A 17,676-nucleotide genomic window follows, 5' to 3' on the forward strand; every position below is an offset into this window, starting at 1 on the left:
GTCTACCCGCCTGTCTACCTGCCTGTCTACCTGTCTGTCTACCTGCCTGGTGCTTTTTGTCTACACTCTCCTGTCTGTCTACCTGTCTGTCTACCTGTCTGTCTACCTGTCTGGTGCTTTTCCTCTACACTCTCCTGTCTGTCTGCCTGTCTACCTGCCTGTCTACCCACCTGTCTACATGGCTGTCTACCTGTCTGTCTGTCTACCTGACTGTTTACCTGCCTGTCTGCCTGTCTACCTGTCTGCCTATCTGCCTGTTTACCTGCCTGTCTGCCTGTCTACCTGTCTGCCTGTCTACCTGCCTGTCTACCCACCTGTCTACCTGCCTGTCTACCTGTCTGACTGTCTGACAATCTACCTGTCTGCCTGTCTACCTGTCTGCCTGTCTGCCAATCTACCTGTCTGTCTGCCTGTCTGCCTACCTGTCTGCCTGTCTGCCTACCTGTCTGCCTGTCTACCCGCCTGTCTACCTGCCTGTCTACCCGCTGTCTTCCTGCCTGTCTTCCTGTCTGTCTACCTGCCTATCTACCTGTGATCTCGGGTCTTGCTTGGACAGATTTACAGCAATGGAAGCAAGGTAAGCTCTCAGACCATCTTCTTCTTCTTCTTTGTATATTCTTTACAAGCTTCTTCATGGGTTGTGACTCAGCTGCAGTGCTGGGTACAGTTGTCGGATGTGGTGTTAACCATAGAGAGAGAGACACGGTGGAGAACAGAAGTTTGAGAAAGAGGAGAGAGACAGAGGACACATAATGGAATTTACCAAATAAACTAAAGTAAAAAATTACACAATAAAATAACAATAACCAAATCAAAATAAAAATGTATTTTGTCACATGCGCCGAATACAACAGGTGTAGACCTCACAGTGAAATGCTGAATACAACAGGTGTAGGTAGACCTCACAGTGAAATGCCGAATACAACAGGTGTAGTAGACCTCACAGTGAAATGCTGAATACAACAGGTGTAGTAGACCTCACAGTGAAATGCTGAATACAACAGGTGTAGTAGACCTCACAGTGAAATGCTGAATACAACAGGTGTAGTAGACCTCACAGTGAAATGCTGAATACTACAGGTGTAGACCTCACAGTGAAATGCTGAATACAACAGGTGTAGTAGACCTGACAGTGAAATGCTGAATAAGAACACAGGACCAGGGGGTGGAGATGGGCGGGGGGTGGGGGGGGGGGTAAAAGTATTATTGCTTGGGGGTAGAAGCTGTTTAGAAGCCTCTTGGACCTAGACTTGGTGCTCCGGTACTGCTTGCCATGCGGTAGTAGAGAGAACAGTCTGACTGGGGTGGCTGGAGTCTTTGACAATTGTTAGGGCCTTCCTCGGACACCGCCTGGTGTAGAGGTCCTGGATGGCAGGAAGCTTGGCCCCAGTGATGTATTGGGCAGTTTGCACTACCCTGTAGTGCCTTGCTGTCAGAGGCCGAGCAGTTGTCATACCAGGCAGTGATGCCATGCTTTCGATGGTGCAGCTGTAGAACCTTTTGAGGATCTCAGGACCCATGTCAAATCTTTTCAGTTTCTGAGGGAGAATAGGTTTTGTCGTGCCCTCTTCATGACCGTCTTGGTGTGTTTGGACCATGTTAGTTTGTTGGTGATGTTGACACCACGGAAATTTAAGTTCTCAACCTGCTCCACTACAGCCCCATCGATGAGAATGGGGGCGTGCTCGGTGCTCCTTTTCCTGTAGTCCACAATCATCTCCTCTGTTTTGGTTACGTTGAGGGAGAGGTTGTTATTCTGGCACCATCCGACCAGGTCTCTGACCTCCTCCCTGTAGGCTGTCTCTTCGTTGTCGGTAATCAGGCCTACCACTGTTGTGTCGTCTGCAAACTTAATGATGGTGTTGGAGTCGTGCCTGAACACGCTCCCAGAGCGCTAAGAACCTTGGCGTGATCCTGGACAACACCCTGTCGTTCTCAACTAACATCAAGGCGGTGGCCCGTTCCTGTAGGTTCATGCTCTACAACATCCGCAGAGTACAACCCTGCCTCACACAGGAAGCGGCGCAGGTCCTAATCCAGGCACTTGTCATCTCCCGTCTGGATTACTGCAACTCGCTGTTGGCTGGGCTCCCTGCCTGTGCCATTAAACCCCTACAACTCATCCAGAACGCCGCAGCCCGTCTGGTGTTCAACCTTCCCGAGTTCTCTCACGTCACCCCGCTCCTCCGCTCTCTCCACTGGCTTCCAGTTGAAGCTCGCATCCGCTACAAGACCATGGTGCTTGCCTACGGAGCTGTGAGGGGAACGGCACCGCAGTACCTCCAGGCTCTGATCAGGCCCTACACCCAAACAAGGGCACTGCGTTCATCCACCTCTGGCCTGCTCGCCTCCCTACCACTGAGGAAGTACAGTTCCCGCTCAGCCCAGTCAAAACTGTTCGCTGCTCTGGCCCCCCAATGGTGGAACAAACTCCCTCACGACGCCAGGACAGCGGAGTCAATCACCACCCTCCGGAGACACCTGAAACCCCACCTCTTCAAGGAATACCTAGGATAGAATAAAGTAATGCTTCTCACCCCCCCCCCCCCCTTAAATGATTTAGATGCACTATTGTAAAGTGGATGTTCCACTGGATGTCAGAAGGTGAATTCACCAATTTGTAAGTCGCTCTGGATAAGAGCGTCTGCTAAATGACTTAAATGTAAATGTAATGTGAACAGGGAGTACAGGAGGGGACTGAGCACGCACCCCTGAGGGGCCCCAGTGTTGAGGATCAGCGTAGCAGACGTGTTGTTACCTACCCTTACCACCTGTGGACGGCCCGTCAGGAAGTCCAGGATCCAGTTGCAGAGGGAGATGTTTAGTCCCAGGGTCCTTAGCTTAGTGATGAGCTTTGTGGGCACTATGGTGTTGAACGCTGAGCTGTAGTCAATGAACAGCATTCTCACATAGGCGTTCCTTTTGTCCAGGTGGGAAAGGACAGTGAAAGGACAGTGTGGAGTGCGATTGAGATTGCATCATCTGTGGATTTGTTGGGGCAGTATGTGAATTGGAGTGGGTCTAGGGTTTCTGGGAGGATGCTGTTGATGTGAGCCATGACCAGCCTTTCAAAGCACTCATGGCTACCGACGTGAGTGCTACGGGGCGGTAATCATTTAGGCAGGTTAACTTCGCTTCCTTGCGTACAGGGACTATGGTGGTCTGCTTGAAACATTTCGATATTACAGACTCGGTCAGGGAGAGGTTGAAAATGTCAGTGAAGACACTTACCAGTTGGTCCAGGCATGCTTTGAGTACATCCTGGTAATCCGTCTGGCCCTACGGCTTTGTGAATGTTGACCTGTTTAAAGGTCTTGCTCACATCGGCTACTGAGAGCGTTATCACACAGTCGTCCAGAAAAGCTGGTGCTCTCATGCATGCTTCAGTGTTACTTGCCTCGAAGCTCACATCACTGGGCAGCTCGCGTCAGGGTTTCCCTTTGTAGTCCATAATAGTTTTCAAGCCCTGCCACATCCAACAAGCGTCAGAGATGGTGTAGTAGGATTCAATCTTAATCCTGTATTGACGATTTGCTTGTTTGATGGTTCATCTGAGGGCATAGCTGGATTTCTTATAAGCGTCCGGATTAGTGTCCCGCTCCTTGAAAGCGGCAGCTCTAGCCTTTTAGCTCGTTGCGGATGTTGCCTGCAATCCATTGCTTCTGGTTGGGATATGTGCGTATGGTCACTGCGGGTACGACGTCTTCGATGCACTTATTGATGAAGCCGATTACTGAGGTGGTGTACTCCTCAATGCCATTTAATGAACCCCGGGAACATATTCCAGTCTGTGCTAGCAAAACAGTCCTTTAGCGTAGCATCTGAGTCATCTGACCACTTTCGTATTGATCGAGTCACTGGTACTTCCTGCTTTAGTTTTTGCTTGTAAGCAGGAATCAGGAGGATAGAGTTATCGTCAGCTTTTTTATTTATTTGTATTTTATTTCACCTTTATTGAACCAGGTAGGCTAGTTGAGAACAAGTTCTCATTTGCAACTGCGACCTGGCCAAGATAAAGCATAGCAATTCAACACATACAACAACACAGAGTTACACATGGAATAAACAAAACATACAGTCAATAATACAGTAGAACAAAATAAAACAAAAAGACTATATACAGTGAGTGCAAATGAGGTAAGAAGGGAGTTATGGCAATAAATAGGCCATGGTTGCGAAGTATTTACAATATAGCAAGTAAACACTGGAATGGTAGATTGGCAGAAGATGAATGTGCAGGTAGAGATACTGGGGTGCAAAGGAGCAAAATAAATAAATACCAGTATGGGGATGAGGTAGGTAGGTAGATGGGCTGTTTACAGATGGGTTATGTACAGGTGCAGTGATCTGTGAGCTGCTCTGACAGCTGGTGCTTAAAGCTAGTGAGGGAGATATGAGTCTCCAGCTTCAGAGATTTTTGCAATTTGTTCCAGTCATAGGCAGCAGAGAACTGGAAGGAAAGACGACCAAAGGAGGAATTAACTTTGGGGGTGACCAGTGAGATATACCTGCTGGAGCGCGTGCTACGGGTGGGTGCTGCTATGGTGACCAGTGAGCTGAGATAAGGTGGGGCTTTACCTAGCAGAGACTTGTAGATAACCTGGAGCCAGTGGATTTGGCGGCGAGTATGAAGCGAGGGTCAACCAACGAGAGCGTACAGGTCGCAATGGTGGGTAGTGTATGGGGCTTTGGCGACAAAACGGATGGCACTGTGATAGACTGCATCTAGTTTGTTGAGTAGAGTGTTGGAGGCTATTTTATAGATGACATCACCGAAGTCGAGGATCGGTAGGATGGTCAGTTTTACGAGGGTATGTTTGGCAGCATGAGTGAAGGATGCTTTGTTGCGATATAGGAAGCCGATTCTAGGTTTAATTTTGGATTGGAAATGCTTAATGTGAGTCTGGAAGGAGAGTTTACAGTCTAACCAGACACCCAGGTATTTGTAGTTGTCCACGTATTCTAAGTCAGAGCCGTCCAGAGTAGTGATGTTGGACAGGCGGGCAGGTGCGGGCAGTGATCGATTGAATAGCATGCATTTAGTTTTACTTGCGTTTTAAGAGCATTTGGAGGCCACGGAAGGAGAGTTGTATGGCATTGAAGCTCGTCGGGAGGTTAGTTAACACAGTGTCCAAGGAGGGGCCAGAAGTATACAGAATGGTGTCGTCTGCGTAGAGGTGGATCAGAGAATCACCAGCAGCAAGAGCAACATCATTGATGTATACAGGAAAGAGAGTCGGCCCGAGAATTGAACCCTGTGGCACACCCATAGAGACTGTCAGAGGACCGGACAACAGTCCCTCCGATTTGACACACTGAACTCTATCAGAGAAGTAGTTGGTAAACCAGACGAGACAATCATTTGAGAAACCAAGGCTGTCGAGTCTGCCAATAAGAATGTTGTGATTGACAGAGTCGAAAGCCTTGGCCAGGTCGATGAATACGGCTGCACAGTGCTGTCTCTTATCGATGGCGGTTATGATGTCGTTTAGAACCTTGAGCGTGGCTGAGGTGCACCCATGACCAGCTCTGAAACCAGATTGCATAGCGGAGAAGGTATGGTGGGATTCGAAATGGTCGGTAATCTGTTTGTTGACTTGGCTTTCGAAGACCTTGGAATAACAGGGTAGGATAGATATAGGTCTGTAACAGTTTGGGTCTAGAGTGTCCACCACTTTGAAGAGGGGGATGACCGCGGCAGCTTTTCAATCTTTGGGAATCTCAGACGATACGAAAGAGAGGTTAAACAGACTAGTAATAGGGGTTGCAACAATTTCGGCAGATATTTTTAGAAAAAGAGGGTCCAGATTGCCTAGCCCAGCTGATTTGTAGGGGTCCAGATTTTGCAGCTCTTTCAGAACGTCAGCTATCTGGAATTGGATGAAGGAGAAATGATGGGGGCTTTGGCGGGTTGCTGTGGAGGGTGCCGGCAGTTGACTGGGGTTGGGGTAGCCAGGTGGAAAGCATGGCCAGCAGTAGAGAAATGCTTATTGAAATTCTCAATTATAGTGGATTTATCGGTGGTGACAGTGTTTCCTAGCCTCAGAGCAGTTGGCAGCTGGGAGGAGGTGCTCTTATTCTCCATGGACATTACAGTGTCCCAGAACGTTTTTGAGTTTGTACTACAGGATGCAAATGTCTGTTTGAAAAAGCTTGCCTTAACTTTTCTAACTGCCGGTGTATATTTGTTCCTAACTTCCCTGAAAAGTTGCATATCACGGGGGCTATTCGATGCTAATGCAGAATGCCACAAGATGTTTTTGTGCTGGTCAAGGGCAGACAGGTCTGGCGTGAACCAAGGACTATATCTATTCCTAGTTCTACATTTTTTGAGAGGGCCATGCTTATTTAAGATGTTGAGGAAGGCCCTTTTAAAGAATGACCAGGCATCCCCTACTGACGGGATGAGGTCAATGTCATTCCAGGATACTCCGGCCAGGTCGATTAGAAAGGCCTGCTCGCAGAAACGTTTCAGGGAGCGTTTGACAGTGATGTGGGGTGGTCGTTTGATTACAGGCCCATTACGGACCCAATACAGACCCAGTCTCTTCAACTAATCCACTCCATGTCTACTGTATAGCCTGGGTACCAGTCTCTTCAGCTAATCCACTCCATGTCTACTGTATAGCCTGGGTACCAGTCTCTTCAGCTAATCCACTCCATGTCTACTGTATAGCCTGGGTACCAGTCTCTTTAACTAATCCACTCCATGTCTACTGTATAGCCTGGGTACCAGTCTCTTCAGCTAATCCACTCCATGTCTACTGTATAGCCTGCGTACCAGTCTCTTCAGCTAATCCACTCCATGTCTACTGTATAGCCTGGGTACCAGTCTCTTCAGCTAATCCACTCCATGTCTACTGTATAGCCTGGGTACCAGTCTCTTCAGCTAATCCACTCCATGTCTACTGTATAGCCTGGGTACCAGTCTCTTTAACTAATCCACTCCATGTCTACTGTATAGCCTGGGTACCAGTCTCTTCAGCTAATCCACTCCATGTCTACTGTATAGCCTGGGTACCAGTCTCTTCAGCTAATCCACTCCATGTCTACTGTATAGCCTGGGTACCAGTCTCTTCAGCTAATCCACTCCATGTCTACTGTATAGCCTGGGTACCAGTCTCTTCAGCTAATCCACTCCATGTCTACTGTATAGCCTGCGTACCAGTCTCTTCAGCTAATCCACTCCATGTCTACTGTATAGCCTGCGTACCAGTCTCTTCAGCTAATCCACTCCATGTCTACTGTATAGCCTGGGTACCAGTCTCTTCAGCTAATCCACTCCATGTCTACTGTATAGCCTGGGTACCAGTCTCTTCAGCTAATCCACTCCATGTCTACTGTATAGCCTGCGTACCAGTCTCTTCAGCTAATCCACTCCATGTCTACTGTATAGCCTGCGTACCAGTCTCTTTAACTAATCCACTCCATGTCTACTGTATAGCCTGGGTACCAGTCTCTTTAGCTAATCCACTCCATGTCTACTGTATAGCCTGGGTACCAGTCTCTTCAACTAATCCACTCCATGTCTACTGTATAGCCTGCGTACCAGTCTCTTTAACTAATCCACTCCATGTCTACTGTATAGCCTGGGTACCAGTCTCTTTAACTAATCCACTCCATGTCTACTGTATAGCCTGCGTACCAGTCTCTTTAACTAATCCACTCCATGTCTACTGTATAGCCTGGGTACCAGTCTCTTCAGCTAATCCACTCCATGTCTACTGTATAGCCTGGGTACCAGTCTCTTTAACTAATCCACTCCATGTCTACTGTATAGCCTGGGTACCAGTCTCTTTAACTAATCCACTTCATGTCTACTGTATAGCCTGGGTACCAGTCTCTTTAACTAATCCACTCCATGTCTACTGTATAGCCTGGGTACCAGTCTCTTTAACTAATCCACTCCATGTCTACTGTATAGCCTGGGTACCAGTCTCTTTAACTAATCCACTCCATGTCTACTGTATAGCCTGGGTACCAGTCTCTTTAACTAATCCACTCCATGTCTACTGTATAGCAGTCTCTTTAACTAATCCACTCCATGTCTACTGTATAGCCTGGGTACCAGTCTCTTTAACTAATCCACTCCATGTCTACTGTATAGCCTGGGTACCAGTCTCTTCAGCTAATCCACTCCATGTCTACTGTATAACCTGGGTACTAGTCTCTTCAGCGAATCCACTCCCTGTACTTCATATCATTGTTATTTATTTTTATTTAACCTTTATTTAACCAGGTAGGCAAGCTGAGAACAAGTTCTCATTTACGACTGCGACCTGGCCAAGATAAAGCAAAGCAGTGTGACACATACAACACATACAACAACACAGAGTTACACATGGGATAAACAAACATACAGTCAATAACACAGTAGAAAAGTATATATACACTGTGTGCAAATGAGGTAAGATAAGGGAGGTAAAGGCAAAAAAAAAGGCCATGGTGGCGAAGTAAATACAATATAGCAAGTAAAACACTGGAATGGTAGATTTGCAGTGGAAGAATGTGCAAAGTAGAGATAGAAATAATGGGCTGCAAAGGAGCAAAATAAATAAAGTAGGGGAAGAGGTAGTTGTTTGGGCTAAATTATAGATAATGGCACATCAATAATCATGGGCCAGGTTGCATAAAACATAAATACAGTACAATACAACACAATATAGTACAATAGAGTAAAGTACAGTACAATACAATACTTTACAATACAGTACAATACTTTACAATAGGGTACAATACTTTACAATACAGTACAATACAGTAAAGTACAATACAGTACAATACAGTACAATACAGTAAAGTACAGTACAATACAGTAAAGTACAATACAATACAGTACAATACAGTACAATACAGTAAAATACAGTACAATACAGTACAATACAGTAAAGTACAATACAGTAAAATACAGTACAATACAGTAAAGTACAATACAGTACAATACAGTACAATACAGTACAATACAGTAAAGTACAATACAGTAAAATACAGTACAATACAGTACAATACAGTAATGTACAGTACAATACAGTACAATACAGTAAAGTACAGTACAATACAGTAAAGTACAATACAGTACAATACAGTACAATACAGTACAATACAGTACAATACAGTAAAGTACAATACAGTAAAATACAGTACAATACAGTACAATACAGTAATGTACAGTACAATACAGTACAATACAGTAAAATACAATACCATACACAACAATACAGTACAGTACAATACAGTACAATATAGTACAATATAATATAGTACAATATAATACAGCACAATACAATACAGTACAGTAAAATATAGTAAAGCACAGTACAATACAGTACAATACAATACAGTACAATATAATACAGTACAATATAATACAGTACAATACAATACAGTAAAGCACAGTACAATACAGTGAAGTACAGTACAATACAATAAAGTACAGTAAAGGCTAGTAAACAAGGCGTTTGTGGTAAGTACATGAGGGTCGCTGTAGATCCCCCCCCCGAGCTCTGATCTGTAATATGGTCATGGTCTGGAATCACTGGTCTGGAATCACTGGTCTGGAATCACTGGTCTGGAATCACTGGTCTGGAATCACTGGTCTGGAATCGCTGGTCTGGAATCACTGGTCTGGAATCACTGGTCTGGAATCACTGGTCTGGAATCACTGGTCTGGAATCACTGGTCTGGATTCACTGGTCTGGAATCACTGGTCTGGAATCACTGGTCTGGAATCACTGGTCTGGAATCACTGGTCTGGAATCACTGGTCTGGAATCGCTGGTCTGGAATCACTGGTCTGGAATCACTGGTCTGGAATCACTGGTCTGGAATCATTGGTCTGGAATCACTGGTCTGGAATCACTGGTCTGGAATCACTGGTCTGGAATCGCTGGTCTGGATTCACTGGTCTGGAATCACTGGTCTGGAATCACTGGTCTGGAATCACTGGTCTGGAATCACTGGTCTGGAATCACTGGTCTGGATTCACTGGTCTGGATTCACTGGTCTGGAATCACTGGTCTGGATTCACTGGTCTGGAATCACTGGTCTGGAATCACTGGTCTGGAATCACTGGTCTGGAATCACTGGTCTGGAATCACTGGTCTGGATTCACTGGTCTGGAATCACTGGTCTCTTCTCTGTCTGACATAATTTCAATGACTTCCTGGTCATGTCTGGCAACAGATGACAGATCACTGATCATAGATAGCATTAGCCCCTGTACACGCTTTCTAGTCGTTGCCAAGTAAGAAACTCTCAAGTACAGAAATAATGCCTTTTTTGTAACTTGGCTGCTGTATGGATTCATTGTAGCTGTGTCTGTAGCCTTCTTGTGTCTTTCAATTGTGAACTGTGTTGTGAACAGACAGAATAGAGGACAGAACTGTGTTGTAGACAGACAGAATAGAGGACAGAACTGTGTTGTAGACAGACAGAATAGAGGACAGAACTGTGTTGTAGACAGACAGAATAGAGGACAGAACTGTGTTGTGGACAGACAGAATAGAGAACAGAACTGTGTTGTAGACAGACAGAATAGAGGACAGAACTGTGTTGTGGACGGACAGACTAGAGGACAGAACTGTGTTGTAGACAGACAGACTAGAGGACAGAACTGTGTTGTGGACATACAGACTAGAGGACAGAACTGTGTTGTGGACGGACAGACTAGAGGACAGAACTGTGTTGTAGACAGACAGACTAGAGGACAGAACTGTGTTGTGGACAGACAGAATAGAGGACAGAACTGTGTTGTGGACAGACAGACTAGAGGACAGAACTGTGTTGTGGACGGACAGAATGTAGGACAGAACTGTGTTGTGGACGGACAGAATGTAGGACAGAACTGTGTTGTGGACAGACAGAATAGAGGACAGAACTGTGTTGTGAACAGACAGACTAGAGGACAGAACTGTGTTGTGAACAGACAGAATAGAGGACAGAACTGTGTTGTGGACAGACAGAATAGAGGACAGAACTGTGTTGTAGACAGACAGAATAGAGGACAGAACTGTGTTGTGGACAGACAGACTAGAGGACAGAACTGTGTTGTGGACAGACAGAATAGAGGACAGAACTGTGTTGTAGACAGACAGAATAGAGGACAGAACTGTGTTGTGGACGGACAGACTAGAGGACAGAACTGTGTTGTGGACGGACAGACTAGAGGACAGAACTGTGTTGTGGACGGACAGAATAGAGGACAGAACTGTGTTGTGGACGGACAGAATAGAGGACAGAACTGTGTTGTAGACAGACAGACTAGAGGACAGAACTATGTTGTGGACGGACAGACTAGAGGACAGAACTGTGTTGTAGACAGACAGACTAGAGGACAGAACTGTGTTGTGGACGGACAGAATAGAGGACAGAACTGTGTTGTAGACAGACAGACTAGAGGACAGAACTGTGTTGTGGACGGACAGAATAGAGGACAGAACTGTGTTGTGGACAGACAGACTAGAGGACAGAACTGTGTTGTGGACGGACAGAATAGAGGACAGAACTGTGTTGTGGACGGACAGAATAGAGGACAGAACTGTGTTGTGGACGGACAGAATAGAGGACAGAACTGTGTTGTGGACAGACAGAATAGAGGACAGAACTGTGTTGTGGACGGACAGAATAGAGGACAGAACTGTGTTGTGGACAGACAGACTAGAGGACAGAACTGTGTTGTGGACGGACAGAATAGAGGACAGAACTGTGTTGTGAACAGACAGACTAGAGGACAGAACTGTGTTGTGGACGGACAGAATAGAGGACAGAACTGTGTTGTGGACAGACAGAATAGAGGACAGAACTGTGTTGTAGACAGACAGAATAGAGGACAGAACTGTGTTGTGGACAGACAGAATAGAGGACAGAACTGTGTTGTGGACGGACAGAATAGAGGACAGAACTGTGTTGTGGACGGACAGAATAGAGGACAGAACTGTGTTGTAGACAGACAGAATAGAGGACAGAACTGTGTTGTGGACGGACAGAATAGAGGACAGAACTGTGTTGTAGACAGACAGAATAGAGGACAGAACTGTGTTGTAGACAGACAGAATAGAGGACAGAACTGTGTTGTAGACAGACAGAATAGAGGACAGAACTGTGTTGTAGACAGACAGAATAGAGGACAGAACTGTGTTGTAGACAGACAGAATAGAGGACAGAACTGTGTTGTAGACAGACAGAATAGAGGACAGAACTGTGTTGTAGACAGACAGAATAGAGGACAGAACTGTGTTGTAGACAGACAGAATAGAGGACAGAACTGTGTTGTAGACAGACAGAATAGAGGACAGAACTGTGTTGTGGACGGACAGAATAGAGGACAGAACTGTGTTGTGGACGGACAGAATAGAGGACAGAACTGTGTTGTAGACAGACAGAATAGAGGACAGAACTGTGTTGTGGACGGACAGAATAGAGGACAGAACTGTGTTGTAGACAGACAGAATAGAGGACAGAACTGTGTTGTAGACAGACAGAATAGAGGACAGAACTGTGTTGTAGACAGACAGAATAGAGGACAGAACTGTGTTGTAGACAGACAGAATAGAGGACAGAACTGTGTTGTAGACAGACAGAATAGAGGACAGAACTGTGTTGTAGACAGACAGAATAGAGGACAGAACTGTGTTGTAGACAGACAGAATAGAGGACAGAACTGTGTTGTAGACAGACAGAATAGAGGACAGAACTGTGTTGTAGACAGACAGAATAGAGGACAGAACTGTGTTGTAGACAGACAGAATAGAGGACAGAACTGTGTTGTAGACAGACAGAATAGAGGACAGAACTGTGTTGTAGACAGACAGAATAGAGGACAGAACTGTGTTGTAGACAGACAGAATAGAGGACAGAACTGTGTTGTAGACAGACAGAATAGAGGACAGAACTGTGTTGTGGACGGACAGAATAGAGGACAGAACTGTGTTGTGGACGGACAGAATAGAGGACAGAACTGTGTTGTAGACAGACAGAATAGAGGACAGAACTGTGTTGTGGACGGACAGAATAGAGGACAGAACTGTGTTGTAGACAGACAGAATAGAGGACAGAACTGTGTTGTGGACGGACAGAATAGAGGACAGAACTGTGTTGTGGACGGACAGAATAGAGGACAGAACTGTGTTGTAGACAGACAGAATAGAGGACAGAACTGTGTTGTAGACAGACAGAATAGAGGACAGAACTGTGTTGTGGACAGACAGACTAGAGGACATAACTGTGTTGTGGACGGACAGAATAGAGGACAGAACTGTGTTGTAGACAGACAGAATAGAGGACAGAACTGTGTTGTAGACAGACAGAATAGAGGACAGAACTGTGTTGTGGACAGACAGACTAGAGGACAGAACTGTGTTGTGGACGGACAGAATAGAGGACAGAACTGTGTTGTAGACAGACAGAATAGAGGACAGAACTGTGTTGTGGACGGACAGAATAGAGGACAGAACTGTGTTGTAGACAGACAGAATAGAGGACAGAACTGTGTTGTGGACGGACAGAATAGAGGACAGAACTGTGTTGTGGACGGACAGAATAGAGGACAGAACTGTGTTGTAGACAGACAGAATAGAGGACAGAACTGTGTTGTAGACAGACAGAATCGAGGACAGAACTGTGTTGTGGACAGACAGACTAGAGGACAGAACTGTGTTGTGGATGGACAGAATAGAGGACAGAACTGTGTTGTAGACAGACAGAATAGAGGACAGAACTGTGTTGTGGACGGACAGAATAGAGGACAGAACTGTGTTGTGGACGGACAGAATAGAGGACAGAACTGTGTTGTGGACGGACAGAATAGAGGACAGAACTGTGTTGTAGACAGACAGAATAGAGGACAGAACTGTGTTGTAGACAGACAGAATAGAGGACAGAACTGTGTTGTGGACAGACAGACTAGAGGACAGAACTGTGTTGTGGACGGACAGAATAGAGGACAGAACTGTGTTGTAGACAGACAGAATAGAGGACAGAACTGTGTTGTGGACGGACAGAATAGAGGACAGAACTGTGTTGTGGACGGACAGAATAGAGGACAGAACTGTGTTGTGGACGGACAGACTAGAGGACAGAACTGTGTTGTAGACAGACAGAATAGAGGACAGAACTGTGTTGTAGACAGACAGAATAGAGGACAGAACTGTGTTGTAGACAGACAGAATAGAGGACAGAACTGTGTTGTAGACAGACAGAATAGAGGACAGAACTGTGTTGTAGACAGACAGAATAGAGGACAGAACTGTGTTGTAGACAGACAGAATAGAGGACAGAACTGTGTTGTGGACGGACAGAATAGAGGACAGAACTGTGTTGTGGACGGACAGAATAGAGGACAGAACTGTGTTGTGGACGGACAGACTAGAGGACAGAACTGTGTTGTAGACAGACAGAATAGAGGACAGAACTGTGTTGTAGACAGACAGAATAGAGGACAGAACTGTGTTGTAGACAGACAGAATAGAGGACAGAACTGTGTTGTAGACAGACAGACTAGAGGACAGAACTGTGTTGTGGACGGACAGACTAGAGGACAGAACTGTGTTGTGGACGGACAGAATAGAGGACAGAACTGTGTTGTAGACAGACAGAATAGAGGACAGAACTGTGTTGTAGACAGACAGAATAGAGGACAGAACTGTGTTGTAGACAGACAGAATAGAGGACAGAACTGTGTTGTAGACAGACAGAATAGAGGACAGAACTGTGTTGTAGACAGACAGAATAGAGGACAGAACTGTGTTGTAGACAGACAGACTAGAGGACAGAACTGTGTTGTGGACGGACAGACTAGAGGACAGAACTGTGTTGTGGACAGACAGAATAGAGGACAGAACTGTGTTGTAGACAGACAGAATAGAGGACAGAACTGTGTTGTAGACAGACAGACTAGAGGACAGAACTGTGTTGTAGACAGACAGAATAGAGGACAGAACTGTGTTGTAGACAGACAGAATGTAGGACAAATCAATCAAGAAGGTGTGTTCCCTTTCAGATTCAGATGGACAGTGATGGACCAGAAGACACCAGGTTGATAGAGCTGGACGAGTCCCATCGCAGTGAACACACAGTCTACATCAACCCTCCTGAACTAAGACTGTTGGCTCAGGGAGAGGAGCACCCACTCTGCTATAGGTACTGTACACACACACACACACACACACACACACACACACACACACACACACACACACACACACACACACACACAATTTAAAGGCTTTATTGGCATGGGAAACATGTGTTTACATTGCCAAAGCAAGTGAAATAGATAATAAACAAAAGTGAAATAAACTATAAAAAATTAACAGTGTTAGGTTTTAATTTTTCAGAGTAAATAACTCACAGACACTAGAGAAGCTTAACAAAGTTAAACCTCCCCAAAGGGTCGTTACAACTGTAGTTCAGACAAAAACACATTCCCACCATCACAAGTTGTCACAAGGTACTAAGGTGAGTGGAATCAGGCGCAGAGAGCTTGGAATCGGCGGGTGAACTCTGGGTAATTATCCCTCGCCGAGTCCGGACCATTCCACACAGAGAGCAGGTACAGTAATAGACAGTTTATTCTCCGATGTACAAAAACGACGGTCAACCCAACAGTGAACAGCTCCTTTAAACGACTGAAAGCTCTGCCCGCCTCTGCTGACCAATGCAAGCGCACCGGTCCTCCCTTCAGCAGTAAGGTGTTGGGAGCAGCCACCTGACCAAAACCCCGGATAAACCTCCTGTAGTAATTGGCAAACCCTAAAAACCGCTGCACTTCATTCACCGTGGTCGGAGTCGGCCAATTACGCACGGCTGTAACGCGGTCATCCTCCATCACCACCCCGGAGGTGGAAATACGATACCCCAGGAAGGAAACGGACTGTTTGAAAAACTCACATTTCTCCTCCTTGCAATACAGGTCATGCTCCAGCAGTCGCCCAAGTACCTTGCGCACCAGAGACACATGCTCCACGCGTGTGGCAGAATAGATCAAGATGTCATCGATATACACTACCACTCCTTGCCCGAGCAGGTCTCGGAGAATCTCATCTACGAAGGATTGGAAAACGGCTGGAGCATTCATCAACCCGTATGGCATGACGCGGTACTCATAATGACCAGATGTAGTACTAAATGCAGTTTTCCACTCATCTCCTCTCCGGATACGCACCAGATTATACGCGCTCCTCGGGTCCAGTTTTGTGAAGAAGCGCGCCCCGTGAAATGATTCCATTGCCGTAGCGATGAGAGGTAGTGGGTAACTAAACCCCACTGTGATGGAATTTAGACCTCTATAATCAATACACGGACGCAGACCTCCATCCTTCTTCTTCACAAAAAAGAAGCTTGAGGAGACGGGTGATATGGAGGGCCGAATGTACCCCTGTCCCAGCGATTCGGTAACGTATGTATCCATCGCAACTGTCTCCTCCTGGGACAATGGATACACATGACTCCTAGGAAGTGCAGCGTTCTCCAGAAGGTTTATCACGCAGTCCTCTCTACGATGGGGTGGTAATTGGGTCGCCTTCTTTTTACTGAAGGCGATAGCCAAATCGGCATATTCAGAGGGAATGCGCACGGTGGAAACTTGGTCTGGACTCTCCACCGTAGTCGCACCAACGGCAACTCCTATACACCTACCTGAACACTCCTCTGACCACCCCCTATGAGCCCCCTGTCGCCAGGAAATCACCGGGTTGTGTTTAGCTAACCAGGGAACCCCCAACACCACTGGAAGCGCAGGTGAATCTATAAGGAAAAGACTAATCTCCTCCTTATGATCCCCCCGCGTTACCATGTCCAGCGGCACCGTAGCCTCCCTAATTACTCCTGACCCTAATGGTCGGCTATCTAAGGAGTGCACGGGGAAAGGTAGGTCTAACGATACCAAGGGAATCCCTAGCCTTAACGCAAGCCCACGATCCATGAAATTCCCAGCTGCGCCTGAATCGACTAGCGCCTTATGCTGTAGAGAGGGAAAAAACCCAGGGAAAGAAGTCAACACATACACATGACCGACAGGAAGCTCTGGGTGAGTCTCCGCCTGCCCTCCCGACTCCCAGAAGAGTTCCTCCAGCACCGGTCAGACGTGTGCCCTCGTCGACCACAACTGGTGCAGGAGGACACTCCTCCTCAGGGTCCCCCTCGAAGCCGCTCCTCCTAAATCCATAGGGATAGGGGCAGGAGGGCTGGGAAGTGGAAACGACAGGGCCTGATCCGAACGCCCGCGGGCAGCCAGCAGGTTGTCGAGACGGATAGCCAAGTCAATGAGTTCCTCCAGTGTGAATGTGGTGTCCCGACATGCCAGCTCCCTGCGGACGTCCTCCCTGAGACTGCATCTGAAATGGTCGATCAAGGCCCTGTTGTTCCATCCTGCTCCTGCGGCCAAGGTCCTGAACTCCAGAGCAAAATCCTATACCCTCCTCGTCTCCTGACGCAGGTGGAACAGCTGTTCACCCGCCGCCCGACCCTCTGGTGGATGGTCAAAAACAGCTTGGAATCGGCGGGTGAACTCTGGGTAATTATCCCTTGCCGAGTCCGGACCATTCCACACAGAGAGCAGGTACAGTAATAGACAGTTTATTCTCCGATGTACAAAAACGACGGTCAACCCAACACACCGGGTGAATGATCCAACACAGGATCATAAAATGACCGGAGAATAAAAACCACAAGTACTACACCA

The 17,676-nt window shown here is 46.5% G+C and overlaps 1 protein-coding gene across 1 annotated transcript in view; it reads left to right on the top strand.

The window, feature by feature from the left end:
- The window catches only part of dennd4a (DENN/MADD domain containing 4A), a 123,956-nt gene that overhangs the window by 47,637 nt on the left and 58,643 nt on the right, over nucleotides 1-17,676 (top strand). The window contains exons 15-16 of the mRNA XM_064990332.1: nucleotides 557-577; nucleotides 14,995-15,134. Of these exons, the coding sequence (XP_064846404.1) occupies nucleotides 557-577; nucleotides 14,995-15,134 (161 nt within the window). The remainder of the gene's footprint in view (nucleotides 1-556; nucleotides 578-14,994; nucleotides 15,135-17,676) is intronic.

This window comes from Oncorhynchus masou, chromosome 15 (genome assembly GCF_036934945.1).
Source record: "Oncorhynchus masou masou isolate Uvic2021 chromosome 15, UVic_Omas_1.1, whole genome shotgun sequence".
NCBI lineage: Eukaryota > Metazoa > Chordata > Actinopteri > Salmoniformes > Salmonidae > Oncorhynchus > Oncorhynchus masou.